Source organism: Rissa tridactyla, chromosome 2 (genome assembly GCF_028500815.1).
Source record: "Rissa tridactyla isolate bRisTri1 chromosome 2, bRisTri1.patW.cur.20221130, whole genome shotgun sequence".
NCBI lineage: Eukaryota > Metazoa > Chordata > Aves > Charadriiformes > Laridae > Rissa > Rissa tridactyla.
The window spans coordinates 120,032,462-120,048,228 of record NC_071467.1 but is presented as its reverse complement, the minus strand read 5'-3'; the positions used below and the strand labels follow the sequence as shown (position 1 = coordinate 120,048,228).

Sequence of the window (15,767 nt, the reverse complement as noted above, 5' to 3'; positions counted from 1 at the left end):
GAGGTTGGAAGTGTGAGCATCCCATTTCCACCCAAGTTTCAATCCTTATTGCCTTTCCAAAGGAAATACTGTAGGGAATGTATTTTTTTCTTGTAACTTCCAGGCTATGCACAGGAAGCTATCAAATGCTCCCCTTCCAGAGCAGATGGCTGGAATCCAGATGAGTGCATGCAAAACTTGTGCAGGAATGAAAATAAGCCTGCCTTCTCCCATATCACACTTACATCTTCCTGAATCATTAAAAGATGACCATGCCCACTCATTCAACGGACCTCCATTCTTAGTGGCTGTGACTGTTTTCCAAGGCTTGCTGCTGATTGCATAATATTGATGCTGCCCGTACTGGGAGTAGTCATTTTGATAGAAGATGCTTTTAGAAAAAGAAGTGTTTCAAAATAGGAAAGCAGCAGAAGCGGTCCCGGGGTAGTGAATGTGTGGTAGCATGAAACCTTACAGTGTGACCACATGATGGCACCATAATCTTATGAACTGAAAAGAAATGTGTGTACAAGTGTACTGTAATTGTTAGTGGTTAGCTCTTCGGTCACTAGGGCAGATCCTAAACACACTAAAAATTTTGTATGCTTATTTTTTTTAAAACACTTAAAATTAATCTTCTAGGATCAGAATCAATTGTGTGAGATAGTGTTCTTCCCATTTGTAAAAATAAACGAAAACAAATGTAATAACCAAAGTAGCATATTTATTATTAGATTATTAGTGACAAGCAGTTAAGAATGTTGGAGTTATTCTGATGGTCCAGTGTTATTTGATGATATTAGTTCTTAGTCCACTTGTAAAACCCTGAATTTGTCCTGCCTGCTCTTTCAGCATGATAGCAACCTGTTATGAAGAGGAATTTCCCTTCTTTTTTCATTCTTATGGGCTATTCTAAGAAAAAAAAGGGTGTGGAAGGGGAAAAAATCAAGAAGTCTAACACACAAAAGTTAACCAACTTTAATGGTTTGTATAATACAAAATATTATTACAATCTATTGGCAGAGTCCGTAGTTGAATGCACCAGCAGTGCTACCACATACTATGTTTTCTGTTATCTCCTTGAATGTGGATCACAGTTCACTACAGTAGCTGACATCTGAGATGTTGGCATTTGCTGAAGCGTGTTTCCTTCTCGGTGAAGTGATAGAAACTCCTGGTAAGCTGCTCATCCACTGGGCCACCAATCTCTAAGTTCCACCTCTTCCCTTCAGAAGCTGCTTGTCACTTGGAAAGATCCATGCTGTAGAAGAGAACACCACAGAGGATTGGGGCTGCTTTTTGACAAGTCTCTCAGAAAGCTTGTCGGTGTGGTTGTGCACACTTGGTTGTTGTACTTTGCTCCTGCAGGGCTTGTCGAGATACACACCTTGATGCTCTCCAGAGAAAGTAACTTAAGGTGAGGTGTCTTAGGGGCCAAAAGAAAGTTCTTGTCAAGAGCAGACTAAAATATAAAAATATTTTCATAAATGTATTCTAGAAGAAAAAACAAAAAGCCAGCCTATCCAGAAGTTACTGCCTGTAGCTTTCTATCTCTTTAAAAAATAAATGCATATATTTGTTGTTTTATGCTGAAATTACACAATTTCTGCTTATACTGATATAGTTATGTGTTTTAAAAGCATATACAAAGTCCAGAAAGTAACCGATGCACAGAGTCTTAAAAAAGAGTATGCAGCTGAAAATCTTGTAAATTTGAAGGTGTAGTATACTTTTGTTATACTTCCCATGTGGATGTAGTCCAAAAGTGGTGCTTAATATGACAAAACTGAATAACTTAAAACAAGTGGTTTGATAGGCAAAGATTTCCCTATTTCACTTCCTGCTTTCACAAGCCCTTGGCAATGTAAAATCTCTTTGGGGCTATTTGAAACATTTGCTTCTTTGAAAGTATTATTTAAAAGGCTATCTAGAGGAGTTGGGAAACAGAAATCGCCCTGCTGGATAAGAATAGCAATCAAAGTATTCACTTTTAATTTCCTGTCTCCAGAGTTATCTAAAACTGTATGTCCTAGGGAAAGTATAAGAAGTGTTAGAAAGGACAACTTGGCCTAAATCAATTAATAGGTTGATTATGGTATGATCTTAAGCACATGAGTATCCCCATATTTATTTAATCTCTTCTTTGTGTTCAAGTGTTTTGTGGGATCTGAGCTTTAAGGGGAAGCTCAGTCATTTGACCACTTGACTAATTATGGAAGCTTCTCTCTCTGTAAAACTCCTAAGTTTCAGAAAAAAACCCATTGTTATAGCCCACAAATGATACCTGCTTCTAAAACAAAAAAGAGATACTCTGTGTCCTTGACTCTGTAGAGCAGTGAATATGTTTCTGTATTCATATATTTTGATAACTTAAGTGTTTATAGCATATGTTTATCTCTAAAAACATCGGAGTCAATCATGTTCAGAGATCATTTTCACACCTCTAATGCTGTTGTGGTTTTGCAGCCATCACAGCTGCATTCATTTCATATTTAAAGTTTTTCTCTTATGTAGGCTAGAAAAATGGCAAGCAAAATCACCGCACTAAAAAGCTAAAACCCTGTTGACTCGTTGTCCACATTTGATCTAACCTGGTTAAAGCTCCGTGTGCAATACTTTATTTTTAAAATATTCTAAACGCATTGATTTTCTGATCAATGATAATTTGTTATATTAGCTTTTTAGTATGAGTGGCATATAAAACAGCAGTTGATTAAAAGAGAGCCTTCTGAAATATCAAACTCTCAAGTCACTTAGATATCAGCACCAAGTAGTTAAAACTATTATGAGAAAGATACAAGAGGTTGGTGCTTAACCATATGGAAAGGGAAATACATGTTGAAATGTCAGAGCCTCTTCTAAATGAATAAAATTTTCCTATGCCACTTGTAAAGATTCTGTATCACGGACCTCAGTAGTTTAGCATTATTTACAGAGATACACAACCAGACTAGTAAAAGATGTGACTGAGACAGAGTTTAAATGAGTGAGATATCTTGTGTAAGGTACAGTCAAGAAATGTTTCCAAAGAACCAGCGTAAATTTCTAACGTCTAGTTCACTTCAAAAAATCAGTTTATGAGCCTGCTAGCTTAGGCCCTCAGCCTTTGTGTGGTTTTGAGCCCTGTAGTACAAAACTATGCATTTACATTCACAAAAAAAAGAGAACACTTTTTTTCCCTACAGAATCCCGTGTTACCATGTCTAGGTAGCTAATTTGATACATCCTTTTCATTTATGTACAAATACCCAAATGTATCAGCAAATACAAACTTTGGTTTATATGTGTTCTGTGATCTTCTGCAGCTGCCTTAGAGCCAGTATCCAGGACGGATTCTACAGGCTTTCATGACAGACTTGATTTCACAAAAGTCAATTCCACTTTTTCACTAGACACAATTTACAATGCAGCAGAAACTTCTTGTTCTCCAGTAGATTGTGTGTAGGTGGAGCTAGCCCGTTCAGCTGTGTCAACATAGAAAACGGGACAGTATTTAGAGAAGTGGAATGCAATCTGCTTTCGGAAAAAGCTATGAAGATACTTCCTAAATTTTTCTCCAGCAAAGGCATAAATTACAGGGTTGATACAACAGTGGATCATTGAGATTGTTTCTGTCACTTGGGTTGCTTTGTGCAGTTGACCACTGCCTTCACAAGTAGTGATGGAAAACATGCCCTGAAAATCACGCAAGAGAATGCAAATGTTATATGGTGCCCAGAACAAAAAGTAGACAATCATGATGATAAAAATAAGCCTGACTGCTTTATGTTTCTTCTCATTCCTACATTGCAGTAATGTCTTTATAATTTGTGTGTAGCTGCAGATCATAATTACCATTGGAATAATAAGTCCCAGGATGTTCATTTTTAAGGTCAGGAATTGCTTCCATACATTTCTCTGCTCTGATGGATAATGAGCACTGCAAGTATAACGTGAATTTTCCTTTTGAGTTTTGTGAAATACTGTCCCAGGAACAGAAGCAAAAATAGCAACAGCCCAAGTGACAGCGCTGGTGAGGATGCCATAGGTAACTGTCCTAGCTTTTAAAGCAAACACCGCATGCACTATGGCCAGATACCTGTCCAGGGTCAACAGGATTATGAAGAAGATGCCGCTGTAGAAGCCAAGGAGGTAGACACCTGAGAGAATTCTACAAAGCACATCCCCAAAAATCCAGTCGTGAACAGCATAATAAGCCCAAAAAGGGAGAGAAAATATAAACAGCAAATCAGAAATTGCCAAATTGAGCAGGTAGATGTCAGTCATACTCCTCAGTCTCTTGTACTTTACTAGGATAAGCACAACGAGCATGTTGCCTATGAAGCCAAATATCACCACCAAAGAATAAAGTGGTGGCAAAAGTTTTGCTGCAAAGTGCTTTTCCTCAGTTCCTGGGCATGGCGTTGAATCACTGTAGTCAAATTCTGTCGTCAGTGACCAGTCGGCTAAGTCCATGGTTTGGTTTTCCATGGTGTGTTGTTCTGGAAATGAAGAAAAAGATGTTAAACTAGAGGAAACTCCAAGCTTGGCAGTGAGGGGAATGAAACACATTGATGTCCTCTTCTGAAATGCATTTTGCTGTTGAGCACATCAGCAATACTACGTCAAGGTACGGAAGCCAAACGAACTTGCGGAGCTCCCAGGAAACCCATCTATATACCTGTGAAGTCACGGTGCTGCATGTTGGAAGTGCACGGCGTGTCATTTCCTATGTGTACGCTCTGTGGTGCGTTTTTCCTCCTCAGTAGAGCCTGCCAGCTGCCTGACCCAACCGGGAGCAGAGGAATGATGAATTTAATCCAAGCAGTGGGGAGTTTGGGGTTGTTGTGGTCAGCAGTGGCTTTCCAAAGGGGTAGAGCAAGCCAGCAAGGCAGCAACAGGGAAGCCCAGCAGCTGGCATGCAAAGCGTAGCCGTGCTTCTCCTTAGGACCTGGCCACCTCCTCATGGTGCCAGCCTGTACTGTAGCCCTCGCCCAGGGAGGACCGGGCATTGGCAAGGTGTAAAGCAGTGCCTGCAAAGGCGCTGTGACCTGGGTAAAACACACTGAGTGCTGCTTGTTCAGGTTGTTCATGACTTCTTGGGAGCCTTAATGCCTGTGGGAATCAGGTGTAGAAATGACCTTTGCATAGTAGTAAACGTACGCACCTGGTGGACCTGCTGTCCTGGGTGTTGCAGAGCAGCAAGTTGGCAGTGTTGGTCTGGGTTAAAATGGCAAATGTTGTGTCCTTCACAGAGTCTGGGTCAGGCGTAGGCCATGGAAGCGTGCTGGTCTTGGGCGGCTCTGGAATGAAAATGCTGCGCGGTCCTGTAGAAAGAACAGACAGGCAAAGACCTTGGCAAATGGCATAAGGGGTGGCAGTTGCTATCAGCGTGGCATGTATCTGTGTCTGTTGACACCTTTATCTGTTGTGGCATCTTCCTGTCAATTGAAAAACCTCCCCAGTGCTCAGGGATGAAAGAAGTTTTGATTCCCTGTTTCAGCAGCTGTTTAGCAGCCGTGATTTAGGAACTTGAAAGTTGAGATTGGCTCAGTGTCTTGGAGAGGGCACAAAGGCAGGAGGCAAATATAGGCATCGCTATGAGTGTGCACTAACGGTTCTCCATGTGTAGCAGTTGTTTGATATTGTCCTTCATCCTTTGTTAGTCAGTGCTTCCAGTGAGGTGACATAGAAACTGAGGAAGTGCAAGGGTTACCCAAACTCCCTGTCCCTCCAGTTTTGGTTTGGGGACTGTTGGAGGGACAGGGCTTCCCTTGCAAGAAGGAGTCACAGCCTGGGAGGTAAGTGTGCAGCAGAGCTGTGAAAGCCCTCATGCGAGTTTTGTTATGGTGGGGGCAGATAAGGGCTTGCTACTTTGATGTCAGCCCTTTAATTTTGCCAGACCCTCCCCCTTTCCCAAGTCCCTGGCAGGACTGTGATCCAGATGCAGAAGCATAGTTTTCTGTAATTTGGTCTCTGAGAAGTCGAGGAGCTCTGTCTTCTCACAGACCCCCCAGGAAAATGGAAGAATTCCTCCGTGTCCTGTGAGTAGCCAGGAAGAGGAATTTGTGCAGATGGGTGTCAGAGGGCCCGAGTGCTTCCTGGTCACTTAGTGGGGAAGTGAAATCGATGTGTTTGGTAGCCACTCGAATAGAGCTATTTGCTGTCTGGTGCAAGGGCTGCTCTTTCTTCCTGCGTGATCGTGCCTGCCTTTGTCAGGCACTTCATGGGAGATTGGTGGCCGTTCATAGCAGGTTGATGGTTTTGAAATCTGCATTTTCCTGGCAACTTGATGCCTGTTCTCTTGACAAAGGCAACGGAGTGTCCCAACTCCCTCTGTGATCCCTGGCCACTCTCACAGTGCAGCAATGTTTGCTCCTTTCCTCTTACTGCCCTGCCGTGCGCTTTTTCAATGGCAAGGTCTACCCTGTGTGATTGCAGACGTCTTTTGCAGAGACTGCGTTCTCAAAACCACCACTTTGTTCTCTCTGCACTTGAGTTCTGCAAGACTAAATGTAACTGAAGAAACTCAGCCCATGGCTGGAGTGACACTGGGACAGCTCTGCTTTTTTGTAGAAGCTCATTGTGGTCCATTCTGAGCTGTAGCATGTGAAATCCCTGAACTGTCTGTTTTTTGTCTCTCTAGACAAAACTGTTCAGGTGAAAGGACTATTTTCTGCTGTAAGCACAGATCACTCAAAATGCTAACGTATTTATTTTAATTTGTGTCAAAGTGGTTAATTTAGCTAAACCTATGCTGAGTTTTTGGGGAAGGGACTGTTTGCTATTTCTTTGACCACTTTCCAGTGACCTTAATAAAGGGGATCTCTCCTGAGCTGCCAGCTCCTGTTGGAGATTCTTGTGCTGCGTAGTGCAGATTTGAATCTGCCCAAAAAGGAGGAAGCCTTATTGGAGCAAAATATACACCTTGTAAACAAAAAGAGATGCTGCTTTTGCAACATTTTTCCCACCCCTTCACCAGGTTCTTCCTGAGTCTAGCTGTCAGTCCTGCTCCTAACAATATCAAAATGAGAACATCCATGTTCAGACATTACTTCGGTATGTTGAGTATGGCATTAAGTTTTCTTCTGGAAAACAAGCTATAACAGAAAATTGGCAAGTTTTAACAGTTTGGGTCTCATCTTTGCCTAGATACAATTTATTGGGTGGAAAATAAGTGCGGTCAAACTCCTCAAAGGTTGACTTTCAGGAAGATCTGTCTATCTCTGTGAAAGTTTTTTTTCCGCAGCTGCACTAACTACATAGTTATTACAATACTGAGCTGAGATTATGGGGTTTTTTTGGTAAGGGAAGTGGCTGTGGCTCAGGTGTTATTAGCAGTAAATAAGTTGATTTTAAAGTATCTAACGGTTTATATTTCTTAGGTATTTTCAGCAACTCTTTTAGAAAAAAATAGGACCTTTATAAAACACTATTTGGTTCAAAACGTTAACTTCTTTTTGTTTTTTCAAAACATGAAAATGACCTGGGCACTACGCAAATATTTAATATTCCCTTCAGCTAGATCTGCTAGATCTATGTTGCATGCCTGACAGCACAAGTCCCTTGTAGTGCATATAGCTAAACATCCCTATTTCTGATGTGTCAGTCAGCCATGCTGTATACTGGGATTATGGGATGAGGAACTGGCGGCAACACAGTGCCAGACGCATCACATCCTTTCTTGATCATTTTGCACCTGCATGATACTTATGCATAAACATTGGTATGAAAAAAACACCTGGGTCATAAACCCAGAGTGGGATTTTATGAGTATGTGATTGATAGGATTTATGCAAATATTGTTTCTGTCATGGTTTGGGCTGGGCAGACAGATGCTCTCTTATACTTCTTTCCCCTTCAGAGAAGGGAGAGCATCTCCCTTCAGGGAGAGAAGGATGAGAGAGAAAAAGACTTTTGAGTCTAAAAGAAACTAAACCTCTTTAATGAAATATTAATAATAAAATAATGAAAACAAAAGATAATAATTTCAAAAAATTAAAATAATGAAATATATACATAGATACAAAACCAGTATCAAGCTCCCAGGATGATGATCATGTCAGCAGCAGGCACTGGGAAAGTCCCAGACTGGACTCAGGGACAGACAGAAGCTGAACTCAGGAACTGGATTCAGGAATGCACAGATTGGGATCAAAGGCAAACGGAGTCCGCCTCGGACGTTGGCCACTGAAGAAAGAGGCTGACCCTTTGATCCCTCAGTCTTTATACTGAGCATGAGGCAGAGGGCATGGAAAACACCATTTGGGTCACCTGTCCTGTCCTCTCCTCCCTGCAGGTGTGACCCCTCTACACTTTTTCATTTCTGACCCTCCAACAGGGCATATAACAAAGTTAGCTGACCTTTGTAGTTACAGCAATAAACATGAGCAAGAGCCTCTCTGCATACCATTCCTTGGTATAAATTATAAACAATCATGACTTATCACTCTGGAAGCGGATACTGTTAGAAAAATATGCCATTAATTTCAGAGAGTTCAGTTAGTTAGAAGAAGCTTAACTGAAAAGTGGAATTACTGAACAGAAAGTTGGTTCTGTTTTACCTCAAAATGCTGCCTCAGTATTGTGGCGGTAATTCTTTTCACGACGGTTCCTTCTTCCTGCTCACTGCTCTCTCAGTGCCTTCCCTGCTTTTCCTCTGCCTTCTTGTAATGACAGATGCATCTTCCCTGCATATTCTTCCTTTCAGCCCTTTTTGCATGCTTAAATTGTGGTCTCCCCTCTGAGTGGTTCCTTCCGGTAACTGAGCCCCATTCCTCTAGCTTAGCCTTTGCTTCAGAAGCCTCTCTCTGCAAAAGTACTTACTACCCTGACTTGTGTATAGTATCCAGCACATGCTGACAATGGAAACTACAGGTACTAATTTGGAAACCAGAAAAAGGAACTGTAAGTGGGTTTGTGCTTTATCGTGTAATCTCACTGTTTTAGGAAACAGTGTTGGCCACTGGCTAGAATGCTTCACTGGGTTAATCGACCTGGGTTGTTTGCCTCATAAGAGATATCTGATTGGGCTTGTGTTTCCTCATCATTAGGAAAAAAAACCCAAAGATAATCCTGGAAGATCTCTGAAGAAAGGATATTTCAAAATGAGGTCTATATTATTTTGAATACAATTCAGATACATACAGTATTTCTAGAAATCTGCAATCTGCTGTACAAATTCTGTTGCTCTGGTTGAGACTAGCAGTCATGCAGTTTTCAAGAGAAAAGCTGAGCAATCTCATGTCACTGTTTCATGCTGAGTTTGAGATCAGAGCTCTGTTTCTAAAGGGGCAGAGATTTTATTAAAGTGAGTTTCAGTTCATTTGCACAGTTCTATAAAATGGTAACAATTAAAAAGGTGTAGTAAACAGATAAAATGCTATGCTATGCTGCATGTAAACAGGTTTGATGAGACAGAGTGTTTAAAATACAATATCAGATTTTCTGTAGTCATCCTGTGAGAAGAATAAGTACTCTTCACTCAAATGAGCAGTTATGTCTTTGCAGTAGCAGTTTTTAAATCCAGATTTCCATCATTATATATCATCTTCAGAGAAAAAATCAGAGGCATATTCCATTATATTTCTCACTCAGATCAATCTCTAGAGATTTATTGCTTTGCTTACCTTGATCCTCTGCTCAAGTCTTCTAGTGGTTCTGTCATTTAAAAGTAGTGTATTCCATTTAACATATCCTATGCATTTCCCCAGGGTGGTTTTTAAAGATGAGTACACTGGCAAGATTACACAAGTATTTTTCACCTCAGGCATTAGACTACCTAAGCAACTAGTAAAAAAAAAGAACAAAAAAAAAGAAGCAGAGATGACTTACCATATATCTTATGGTGCAAGTGATGGCTTGGATTAATGCTAGAGTAACGCTAAACCAATTTGTCAGTCACGAGAAGAAGCTCAAAACCACCTCTTCCTGCATGAAGAAGGATGTATCAGTTTGAAAAATTCTAGCAAACAAATCTGTTTTTATTTTAAAAAAAAATCAAGGAGTGGTTCTCTTTTTTCTAAAAATGGGTCATCAGATGTTACTTTTCTAATTCTGTAAGATGTGCAGAGATGTTGAAATTGCAGAGGATCCTCCTAGGAGCTAAACTCAAGGTTTCAGAACCCACAGCTGTAGTTTTAGAAAAAGGTTTTTATGTTGTTGTGCTCTCTTTTTCATTTAGCTAACCTCTTTGAATCAAGAACAGTTTACATGAGGTTCATCCCTTTACATTTCTTGATCATTAAGTTTCTTTTATGTTTTTTGTACCTGAACAAAAAGTGGAGCTTTTGAATAAAGCTTACATTTTTATTCAGAATTACCTGCACTTTCTGTTGGCAGTCCTGACTGAGTTGCAGTCCTTTCATTTTAGGAGATTTGATTCTATTTTTCTCTAACCTGACCTTTTGGACTGTGTTTTTTATTTTAATCCCTCATGAGATTCTAACTTAGTCCATATAGTGAGTCTGACCTTCTTTTAAAACAACATTGTTACTTTCTGGAATTAAGCTTCAGAAAAGGCTGATAAAATCTGATGTTTTACCAATTTATTTCCTTGTGGCTGATTCCTGTGACTTTTAGAGTTAAACTGAATCTGCACCGTGAGCAGCTTTTTAGATCCTTCTTAGATATCAAAGAAGCCACACAGGAGGTAGGAAAGGTAGAAAGCAAGAGATGGTGCCTTATCAGATGCCCGAGAACCCCTGAGAGAGGAACCCTGAGAAGATAACTAATAAAGTGCAACCCACTGTCTCTCCTTGACATCTCTTTGGAGGGTTCTGGAGTATCTCATCCTATCAGCCTAGCGAAGGCACTAAAGGGACGTCTTTTCTGCACTCAGTCCTCAGTATCCTTAGAAAATTTTAAAATGCCAAAAGCCCAATGGACATGTCTTGCTTTGGATGCTGCCATTCCTTAACGGAAGTCAAGGAAATCACAGCTTCTGAGTTACATCTCAGATGTGGGGGGATACAGTAAAAAGTGAAAGGCTCAGCTTGTTTTCCTTGTCAACCTTTCTTTGCATGAGGGAGTAATCAAGATCTTCATTCCACAGGAATAACAGATTTTTCTCTTCCTTTCCCAATCAGCTGTTGCAATGAGCTCTTTAAGGGCTGGAGTCTCAGCATCAAAATTGATGGCCCCTGTAGGGTATTCTAAGGGTATGTTCACACTACGTTACTTGGTGGACTACATTAGACCCCCTATACAGTCTGGGGAAAGAGCTGCTTTTAAAAATGTTTCCCCTACACCTAAATCACACTCCTAATTGCTACCAAACTTTGCTGCCAAAAAGCCTGCGCTTTTATCATGAATTCTTATAATTCTCAAAAAAAGGTATTGTATCAAATTAATTTTTCAATGTATGATTCCTAAACAGTCTACATATTGAAATTAACAGACATTTTAAGGATTTCTTTCTGAAACCTGCTTCATCGTTCACTGTTTGTTACATGTTAGTGAACTTACTGGAGACTCTAAAACCTATCATAACCTCACGCTACGTGAACAGGGGAAATGGTCTCAAACCTGTTATTGGACTTGCCCGTTTTTCATCAAGCTTTTGATTCTGAAATATGCTCTCACAAAACCAGTCTCAAACATTTCAACTAACAACACCGACTTAAAGCTAAGACCTGTGGTAGGCTGATCTTCAGAAATAGTCCCTTGTTCCCGCAGATTCATTGGCTTTATCAATCTGTTTGGTTTTGTTGCTTATAGCTTTTCATTCTCATAGCTCAATCAGACCAGCAAAGGTAGCTGGGCGTTTGTTTCATTTGCCGATTAGCACCGTTAAGATCGCAGAGGGTGTTGCATGCCGACAGAGGGCCTCTGCCACTCACGGTTATAGCAGCTGACTAAGGGGAATGCTTTTGGTCTGCTCACCAGCTGGATTTTACAGCTGAATGAGAGACTCCCCACAGAGAGCGTGGAATAGCTATGACACTTGGCAGCCCCACTACAGGGAGACACTGTCAGCAGGCACCTGGACTCTGACTTTATTAGCAGCACCTACAGGGTACGTTCAATTAGTTCTACACCAGCTGCAGACAAGCAGAGCTGCTGGCAAGTTAGATTTGATCAGGTCTTGCATGAGGCTGTAGGTGAGTCCAGGCTCCTTGTGCTGTTTGCTGGGCACTGGAGTGCTGGTGGTGTGTTGTTCATCAATGCTGTTAGGACATCTTTGTTTTGTCTCCATCTCCACTCCTCTACACCCCTTAGTCTCTCTCCAATGGGCCCCTGCAGGAGCTCATCCAGTCTCAAGCTCCATCACACCTGCGTGGAACCAGCCATCTTGCTACTGTATCTCCTCCTCCCTGCTGCCTTCAGATTGCCTCCATCTAGTTTGTGTGTCAACACGGAGGGGTGAACAATGCAATTAGCACACCCATTGCTTCAAGTCAGATTATTTTCATTTTTTCTCAATCCTTGCCCAGCATCTCTTTGAAAAAATGCACTGCTGCTTGCACTGCTGCTTGCCATGAGCTACAGCAGATTTTAAGAGTCTTTACCTACAGGTGAACCTCATAATTTTAGCAAGAAATGGAAGCTATTGCTCAATAATAAAAGGAATAATACAGTGGGTTGATATAGCTTGTAATTTTACTTATCATGGGTTTACTTTCAGAGATGAGTAGGAGTTATGTTTGGTGGTGTGATACTCATTCCCTCCATAAAGATGTTCCTGGAATGGTAGTGGGTTTCATTCCTTACCTGTGGGGCTCAAGGTCATGTACTCAGCAAGTATGCAGCCATGTACACTGTCAAGTCAAACTGCATTTGTCAATCTCTTCTATCTAGTGACTGATTCTGTGATTCGTCTTCATCGTAATCAGGCCGTCACACTGAAGTATCCAGTATCTAAGTGATACGGCACTCCCACAAGGAGATGTCATCATTTACGTGAAGTTTACCCCAGTACTGAAATGTCTGCTAGGACACTTACCAGATGCTCACATACCGGTGTGACATACAAATGTCATCAAGCAGAATTATGGGTACAGAAATTTGAAAATGCAACCAACAGTTTTCATTCAATTTATTACAATCTTGTACCACCTGAAGAAGAAAGACTGGAGAAAAAGAAAGGCCTAGGACAGAATGGCAGATACCTTTCTTAGACATGCACAACACTCTTACCAAAGTCTGTAACTACAGCAAAGCAGATCATCCTTTTTATCTGGAGAAGAGGTCTAATGAAGACATGTGAACACAGACTGGATCCATTTCTTTTTTCCATTGGGTCCCCCAATTATATCTCGTTTTGTTACTTGTTATAGTCACAAAATCAATGCCCAAATTAGGTTAGTATTAGCATATACTTTATTTCGTCGGTAATAGTTAAATGTCTTTGCTTTGAAGAGGCTGAATAAAGACATCCAGCTAAAACTACTTTGCTGCTTAGCTTTTTTTTTTCTTATCAGACTTTTGTTTCAGTCTCTCTAGTTTTTGTGAATAATCTTTTGCTGCCACTGTACAATCACACCCAATTGCAGATCTGAGAGGTGTATTCTTTTGAGGAAAATGGAGTAAAAAATGTTATGTACCACACCCTAAGATTTCTGCCATGGAGACTAGTAAAAAAAACAGCAAACATTTTGCACATTTCACAGGTTCAAGGAAACTGGGTTACAAAAAGCAAACTCTGGAAGACACAAGCCTTTCTAATGTGAATTAACACTACTGCTTCCCATGATAGTTTACTGGCAGTAAAATCAAGGGAGTTTTCACCCCCTATTGTTCTGTTTTCTGTTTGTTTCTCTTGTCTAAATCTTGCATGTACATAACTATCCATTGCAGCACATAATAATTCCATTGTTATGGTTTATTTTTGTTTTGGCTTTCCCCAAGCTGTTCTTACTGAACTCGCTGTGTTTCCTCATGCAGCGAGGAAGAAGAGAGCACTACTTCCTTCTACCATTAATATTCAGGCCTCTGATGTATGCTGCCATATTTTATGTATATCGTAGTACAATAGATTTTACTTTTAGGCCATAGCTATGCATTTCACAAATTTTCATTTCCCAGAATCTCACACTTTGCTGTTTTCAGGTACATTTATAGTACATAAATTCTAGGTGTAGAGGTGCTGTTTGGGGCTATCTCAGCTGTGAATCGAAAATACTCCTCAGTGTACAAGTAAATTCTGGATCTTTGATCAGGCAGGCTGGGAAAATCACACACCAAATTTCTTCCCAGTGAAAAGTACGCCACAGAAAGGATGGTCAGAGTCTGTACAATGACAAGGTATGTGCCAGGAACCAGAAAGTACTTTTGAGTGCCAAAGATTAAATGTAGTCTGTAATTGTCCGTACCTCATGATAGCATCCCTGCAAGTTGTGTCCAAATGGCTCCTTCAGTTCCATCCACTTGGTTTCCATTCCATTCAAAAAGTCTGGTATCAGCATAGGTTTTGTTAGTGTTGTATGGTTAGTGTCCTGCTGGCACAACCTTGTAGACAGTCCAATGAAGCTGGTTGTCACTTGAAAGTTTGGGCAGTTTTGCACGTTGGCCTGCGTATCTGATAATGCTGCCCTCCTCCAGTTCAGTGTTGTGGCCCCACCTTTCCAAGATGAGTAATTTCAGACTTAAAACACTCTAACTGAGATTGTTCTCACTGTCACAGGAATTACCAAACTGCTTGGCAGTTATACAACATTTCTTTTCCCTATTTCCTGAAGGAAGTACAGCTCCTAATAGGCAAGTGTCACCAGAATACGGGTACAAAGGAATGCTTTCACCTCTTATTTCTAGACAAACATCCTTCTTTGTTTTGGCCTGAAAGTCTCTCTTACCTAAATCTTTTAACGTTCTGCTTAAAGTATTTATCTCTGAACTTCCTATGACTCTGGCTAATACTTTATTAGCCTCTGCTAAAGGTAATAAAGCCATTCTCTCATTTTTTACCACTACTTTTTCCTATTTATCCCTTTTCATGTACACCTCCTCCTTTATACTCCATTTACCTTTATCTTATCTAAAATATGTACACATAAGGTCACAATTGGGTTAACAAGCAAGAAGGTCTTATGACAGGAACATCCCTATGCACTGGTTACCAGAAGTTTCACTATTTCTAGGTTTGTTCATTGTATACTTACCACAGACAAACCAATGGCAGTGATTATAAATCTGGTGGTGGTTCATGAGTACTGCTCAGCACTCACCCATACCATATATGCACTTTTGCTACATTTCCTTTTGCCCCTTAGGAAGTCCGCCTGGCAGTCGGCAGTCTTTTGCTGTGTGCGACATTCCTCCCCATGTGATCCTGAACACGTGGCAGTAACATCTCCTAACAGGAAGGTTGGACTCCGTCTTGTCCTGTGCATAAACTAAACTGTTTGATTTGTTTCAGGGCTGTGCATATGTATTTGTCCATGGCACCTGGGCACTCTTTTCATAAGCACGCTGAAAGCCCAGTCATCACATTATCTCTTCAGAAGTTCAGTGCCAGAAGTTTTGAACTTGTAACAGTTTTCACTTAGCTGTTCAGCATTTGTTGTAAAGCAACAATTTACTTGTAGTGTTCACAGAGTGTCTTGAATCTTTCGGGTTTTCTGGTGCTACTTGTACACTTCGCAAAAGGTTGCTTTCATTTCCTCAGTGCCTCACCAGAGCAGCTCAGATGCCCCCCAAACACTGCGGTGGTTCTTCCTTGTGTTAGTGTCCTGGTTTGAGGTGAAACAGAACAAATTTTCTGATTTGTAATTTTACTTTTTAGCTGGGCCTCTTCTAACTGACTAAAGCCTGAAATTAACAGCATGTTGTTCAGAAACTGTTCACTCTCAGAGTGATAAGGCCTGATTATA

At 40.8% G+C, this 15,767-nt stretch overlaps 1 protein-coding gene across 3 annotated transcripts; it reads right to left on the bottom strand.

Moving 5' to 3' along the window:
* Positions 1–708: 708 nt before the first annotated feature.
* Positions 709–9,902, bottom strand: LOC128906074 (C-C chemokine receptor type 5-like). 3 transcript variants are annotated; one of them, XM_054192910.1, is made up of 4 exons: positions 9,793–9,896; positions 9,588–9,694; positions 5,126–5,285; positions 709–4,460 (listed from the first exon to the last, which is right to left on the bottom strand). In XM_054192910.1, the coding sequence occupies exon 4, from the start codon at positions 4,447–4,449 to the stop codon at positions 3,379–3,381; it is 1,071 nt and encodes a 356-aa protein (XP_054048885.1). In that variant the 5' UTR covers positions 4,450–4,460; positions 5,126–5,285; positions 9,588–9,694; positions 9,793–9,896; the 3' UTR covers positions 709–3,378. The 3 variants fall into 3 exon arrangements, with proteins under 3 accessions (XP_054048885.1, XP_054048884.1, XP_054048882.1); XM_054192909.1 differs by lacking the exon at positions 9,588–9,694 and having other exon boundaries at positions 9,793–9,902; XM_054192907.1 differs by lacking the exons at positions 9,588–9,694; positions 9,793–9,896 and adding an exon at positions 8,523–8,985.
* Positions 9,903–15,767: the final 5,865 nt, after the last annotated feature.